The 6000-nt window shown below is 57.0% G+C and overlaps 1 protein-coding gene across 1 annotated transcript in view; it reads left to right on the top strand.

Annotated features, from left to right (window-relative positions):
- The first annotated feature begins 2438 nt into the window (after positions 1-2438).
- The window catches only part of USP7 (ubiquitin specific peptidase 7), a 61970-nt gene continuing 58408 nt past the window's right edge, over positions 2439-6000 (top strand). The window contains exon 1 of the mRNA XM_019718824.3: positions 2439-3129. Coding sequence (XP_019574383.2) covers positions 3048-3129 — 82 coding nt within the window. The 5' untranslated portion in view covers positions 2439-3047. The remainder of the gene's footprint in view (positions 3130-6000) is intronic.

The following is a 6000-nucleotide window of genomic DNA, read 5'->3' as shown; positions in this document are numbered from 1 at the left end:
GCAGGTACTGTCTTTCCCACCTTTGTTTGCCAGACAACCCCTCCTAGCGAGCAGTTAGTAAACATTAGCTGAGGTGACATCAGTCATTCAGTCTTTTGAACACCTCCTATGTCCTAGGCACTGTGCTATGTGCTAAGAACAGAGCTGTGAAGAAGTTTCTCACCTCAAGGTGCTCCTAGCAGGGGAGACAAATTATTTATGTGTATTCATTTATTTTTTTATTGCTGCTCAACACGTTACTAGAAACTTAGGCTTAAAACAACACCCATGATCTCATAGTTCTGTAGCTCAGAAACCCAGGGCAGCTGCCGTGGGTTCATCTAGGTTTTCCGCAAGGCCAAGGCCAAGGGCTGGGCTCTCCTCTGACGGCGCTGGGGAAGGACCACTTCATTCAGGCTGTTTACAGAATTCAGTTCTGAGGTCTGTCTTTTCCGGCTGGTGGCTGGGCCTCTTCCTTAGCCTGGAGAAGCCACTCTCAGGTCCTTATATGTGGCCTCCTTTGTGTTGAATTCTTTTCATCTCACTCACCTCTGACTGCCTGCTTTGCCACCAGCCAGGGGACACTCTGCTTTTAAAGGGCCAGTGTGATTAGGCTGGACCCAACTGGGTCACCTCACTTCAATTTAACTGATTAGCAACCTTAAATACATCTGTAAAGTTCCTTTAGCCAGGTGATAGAACACAGTCACAGGAGTATAACAGCTGGGTTGAAGATCACAGGGGCCCTTTTAGAACTCTACTATGGCAGGCAAACAAATAAGTGGTTATTGCAAAGACTGCTAAGTTCCATGAAAAAGTAAACCAGGTACTGGGATGGAGTGACGGGGTGGGTGGATGAGGGGCCTTCATGGGCGAGTCTACTTGGGGTCCCTCCTTGTATCAGTCTCTAAATATGGCCCATATCTGCCCTATCCCCTCCTCCTTAGGTGGCCTCCAGGCTGTCAAACATCTCCACATATCTCCAGTCCAGACTCTTGTTGAACTAACTCCTTGTCACCTTCATACGGATATCTATCAGGCATCTCATATGTAACACCGCTGAAAAAAAGAAGCAAAAACAAAACAAAACACAAAAACAAAACAAAACAAAAAAAAACAGGAAGAAACCCAAAAAAACAAAGACAAAAAACCTTTCTCTTAATTTTCCTTCCAAACCTGTGCCTCCCCCCAGGCTTCGTCCCCATATTGGTAATTGGTGCCATCTTTCATCCAGTTGCTGAAGTCAAAAATCTAAGAGCGCTGCTTGATTCTGCTTTCCCTCCCACTCAAGTCCAGTCTCTCAGGAAATCCAGCCAATTGACCTAAACCTGTCCTCGTTTCTCCATCTCCATCTCTATCACTTTGCTCCTGCAGGAAATTCACTGGTGGGTAAACTTCAAGTACATGAAATGCTTAGAGGGGGATCCAGTCGCGTCTGAATCGTATGTATATTCATTCCGCAAATATTTATTGAGTACTTGCTGTGTCCCAGGTATTGGGGATACCACAGTGAACCAAACATTCTTTCGTGGGCGCGGAGATGTACAGTAAATACACTGGGTGAAAATGCAGGCAAAGGAATAAAGGAAATAGCAAGTGGGACAGGAATGACCATCTCCTGGCCATATTAGTGCAAAATTACATCCTCCCTTGAGATGGTCACTTAGGTGCCTAGGTGTGTAGAGGTGTGTGTCCTTTTTCTGCATTCACTCATTCACCCCCACTGCCTGGTTATCATGGAAAAGTTGAGACCCTGGTCAGCGGTCTCTCAAGGATAGGCAGAGTGACAGTACGGGACACATCCACCAAGGGAGGGAGGTCCTGGGTGAATGACTGACCGGAAGGGGGTAAACTAAGGCCAAAGGAAACGCGATGGGGGCCGGTTTTGAGGGACTGAACTTTTCTTGTTTGGACTGCTGAGAGAGAATAAGTTCTTGCGTTAGGTTTTGGGTGAAGAAATGACATCGGTAAAGGGGGCTCAATAACAACAGTAACTGCTGATCGGCGTTGACCCCTCGCTCGGCTTGGTACGGGCCACGTGAGCTTCTCGGCCAAGGTCACCGGCTGCCGGCAGGTGTTCGGCCCACTACCCCTGACGGCCACCAGATCTTCCCGGGCGACCAAATCCCCGGGATGGGCAGATTCCCGGGCACTCGCCCCCACCGAGGGTGCGGGGGGCTGGGTTCTCCGCAGCCGAGCGTCCCTGGGCCGAACCGGACCTCGCGACTCAGGGGTCGGCCCCGAAGGCGGGGGACCCGGCGACAGGCCGAAGGCGGCCGGGGCGGCGCGGGGGGCGCGGCGCTGCGGGCTGCGGGCCGAGGCCACTCCCGGCTCCGCCTCTCCTGCTCCGCCTACCTCCCCGCTCCGCCCTCCAGCCCGGCACCCTCCCGCCCGCCCTGCTCGAACGGCCCCCCATGCGGATGTGACATTTCACGCCGCCGCCATTTTGAGAGCGAGCCGAGCCGAGCCGAGCCGCCGGGCGCCGCGTCCGCTGCCGGAGCCCCGACGCCGACGCCGAGGAGGCGGACGCCGCAGCGCCCCGAGCGCGGCCGGCCCGTCGCCCGCCCGCGCCGCCGCCGCCGCCGCCGCTCCCGCCGCCACCAGGCCCCGCAGGCCCTTCGCGGCCGCCCAGGCCTCCCGCCCGCCGCGCCCGGCCCGAGGCGGGGCTGACTCCGCGGCCCCCGCCCGGCCGCCCTCCGCCCCCGGCCGGCCCGCAGCCCCGCAGCCCCGGCCCCGGCGGGGGGAGGCGGGCCCCGCGGCGGCGGCGGCGGCGGCGGCCGCAGCCAGCGACGAGGCCACCCGGCCCGGCCCGCCGGCCGCCCTCCCGCCTCGGCGCCGAGATTGGGCGAATCGCGAGCAAGTACGTGCGCGTCTCCCTGCCGCCGCCGCCGCCGCCGCCCGCCGCGGGCCGCCCGGGGGCCGCTGCCGACGACGCGCGGGAGGAGGAGGAGGAGGCCGCCCCGCCGCCGCCGCCGCCGCCGCCGCCCCGGCTCGCCGCCGCCGCCGCCCGCCCGCCGGGCCCGCAGCCTCGGCCCCCGGCCGCAGGCGAGGCCCAGGCCGCGGCCGACATGAACCACCAGCAGCAGCAGCAGCAGCAGCAGAAAGCGGGCGAGCAGCAGCTGAGCGAGCCCGAGGACATGGAGATGGAAGGTGAGGCCGCGGGCGCCGGCGGCGGGGCCGGGGCGCCTTCCATTGTGGCCGGGGAGCCGCGGGAGCCACGCGGGGGGCTCGCCATCTTTAAGCAGGCCCGGGCAGCCGGCCCGGCCCGGCCCGCCTGCACCGTCATGCGGGGCCCGCGGGCAGGGGCGGCTCATTGTCCAGGCCCGGGGCGGCCTCCCCGCCACAAAGCGCCGGGACTTGTAAATCAGGGCGCTTCGGCCGCGGAGGGACGCAGGCGTCTTCCCGCTGCGGGGGAGCCGGGATCCCGGGCCAGTCCCGCGCGTGTCTGGCGTCCTCGGGGCCTGGTGGCCCGGCCTGGCTCTGGCAGGTAAGCGAAGGGGGCAGTGGACCCCGGTGGACGCGGGGCTCGCCTGCACCTGCCGTGCGCTTGCTCCCTCCCCCAGAGAGCCGGCCGGGTCCGGCCCAGCGGCGGTCCCCCCAGGTCGCTTCTGTTAGCACAGCACCAGCCAGCGTCTGGCTTCATTTGGAAACACCTGCCAGGAACGCAGGTGTCCTCAGCCTTTGCACTGGCCCAGAGTTCGGAGCCATGCGCTTTTGGTTTCCAAGTTACCTGCTTTTCGGGGGTCTGGGTCCCCGACTGCGTGCGGTGCAGTCAGCATCCGGCCAGGTGTGTGTTTGAAACTACGCGAAAGCTCCGCCACTCTTGGCTGCCTGCATCCGCTTGGGACGCCCAAGGTAACTGCATGGTCGGCCCAGGTGGCAGCACTTTTCCAAGGTGCTGGACTTGGCGACAGAAGGGCTTGGTTAGAAAGGTTTGATGTAAAGGCGCTGGAAGGGAAAGGATCCTTTTGACACAGCTCAAGCCCACTTGGCCACTGGGATCCCCTTCATTTTTTACGGCGCCAAGTACGTGAAAGGGTAACGTCCAAGTTGGCTATAAAAGATCATTTCTTTACATGTCGAGGGGTCAGACTTTCAGGTGTCAAAAGGAGGCACCCGAATGAACCCGACGTTGAGTGTTTTGTTCTTGTTATGCTTTCAGCAAGAGATCTTGGTTGGCATAAATGAATGGAGGCCCTAAGGAAGATGAGGGAGAGCAGCATTTGTCCTGTGGGGTGGCTCCGCGTGTGGGGCGCTGGGCACTCGTTGGTGGGACCGCTCACCATGACTGGTAGTCCCCTGTGAATAACTTCACTGCCAATAATTGGATGTTGACTGAAAAACCGGCTTCCCAGATTGCAAAAGGCCAAGTGGCAGAGATGCCCGCAGAAAGCACTTTCCAGTGGTACTTAACAGTGGCAGTAATGGGGGACAGGAGAAATGAATCCATGCCAAGGACCGGGCCCTCTGTTTCCCTTGGCCCCAGCAAGACAGTCACTTCGCAGAGCTTTTGGCAAGTGTGATCAAACCAGCTAGCTGAAGGAATACGTTGCTGAGATAATTTTGTATATTTCTTTGATGCCCCCATAACAAAAAGGGTTGCTTTCCAGTTTCCTTTTTGAGTATAACCCAGTCGGGACAAAAATCCAGTAGTGCTAGCACATTGATTTCCCACGCTGGTCGTCTTGCCACTTTTCAAGTGTTTTTGAACACACGTGAGAATGAATGAACATGGTTCACTGAAGAGTCTCTGGCCCAGAATTGTGTCTTTGGGGAAATGCTCATGTGCACAAGTTTCAAGGATTTTTGTTTAAGGCTAGAGTGTTGCACAGTGGTGGCAGCATTTTCAGAAGACCACGTGTGCTTTCGAGACTACATTCTTTTCTCATGGAGTTTTAGTTTTATATCAGGGTTGCCGATAAAATCACTCACCTGCAAATGTACCAGGATCTCAAATTGGATGGCAACGGTTGCCGTTATTAACGCAGACGCCTTCAATGTAAGAAGCTCGTTTCTTCTGAGTGAATGAATCTGAGTTTCTTCCAGATTCATCGTCCAGAAGGTGTCTTATCTTTGTTGGGCTTATGGTTGTCAACACCTTGTGAGCGCCCACAGGTGTGCGGTTTAAAAGGCGGCCTGTGTCTTAGGCAGTCTACTGCAGCCTTTCTTAGCCTTTCCACTCTTGAAATGTGGTGCTCGGTTTATATATTGTGGTTTAGGATCAGGAAGAGGGAAAGAACCCTATTCAAAAGCCAGCAGGGTGGGATTTAGTGCATATCCCGTGGGGTTGGCTCCGTGTGCCAGGCTGGGACAGTGCCTCGCACCTGTTTAGTGTCTGTGCCTTGATTCCAGGAGAATCAGCAGCTGGAAATTCAGGCTTCTGATCAGCTTGAGGGCGGGAAGGCTTTGTCAATGAGGAGATTCCTGCCCGCCCCTCCCGGTCTGGGTGGTTTCGAAGGAGTCTGGGAGACTGGTTTGGTTGGTTGTTTTTTTCCTATCGAGAGGTCCGTGTTAGTTTGCCCTCCTCCAGCTCCACTTTGTCGGTGTCGCATTTGCTCTTGACTGAACTCAGTACAGTCCTTGCACATCCACTGGAGAATGGCCGTGCTCAGGATTAGTTATGTTAAACATGTCTTGTTCTGAGCAGTTAGGAAAGTTACATGAGTGGTGAAGGGCAGAGAGGGAAAAGATGGGGGGCTGTTGGCATTTCATTGGGGTGAGGGCCACATGCTTCCTGTAAGGCCTGAAGCAGCCAATCCCTCTTTTCCAGTTGGGGCCGGTGAAGAGACCTGTGCAGGTGGTGGTGGTGTTGTCTGGTCAGGAGTGAATGTGCTTGGCAGTTTATTTATCCACTGTCTGTGTAACTCAGAGGAGGTGCAGGCCGAGAGGCTGAAGGAATGACTTGCACAGACCTATGTCCTTTGAGTACTTGGAGAGGGAGGTGATAAGCTGGTCTGTGTTACATACCCTGTCAACAGGAAGTTTTCCCAAGGCCTTGCTTCTGCTGCATAGACTGGCTAG

The sequence above is a fragment of the Rhinolophus sinicus genome, chromosome 10 (assembly GCF_057876585.1).
Source record: "Rhinolophus sinicus isolate RSI-liver-muscle chromosome 10, RSI-T2T, whole genome shotgun sequence".
In the NCBI taxonomy this organism is placed as follows: Eukaryota; Metazoa; Chordata; class Mammalia; order Chiroptera; family Rhinolophidae; genus Rhinolophus; species Rhinolophus sinicus.
Note: the sequence above shows the minus strand (reverse complement) of the source record. Positions and strands in the feature narration are given on the sequence as shown.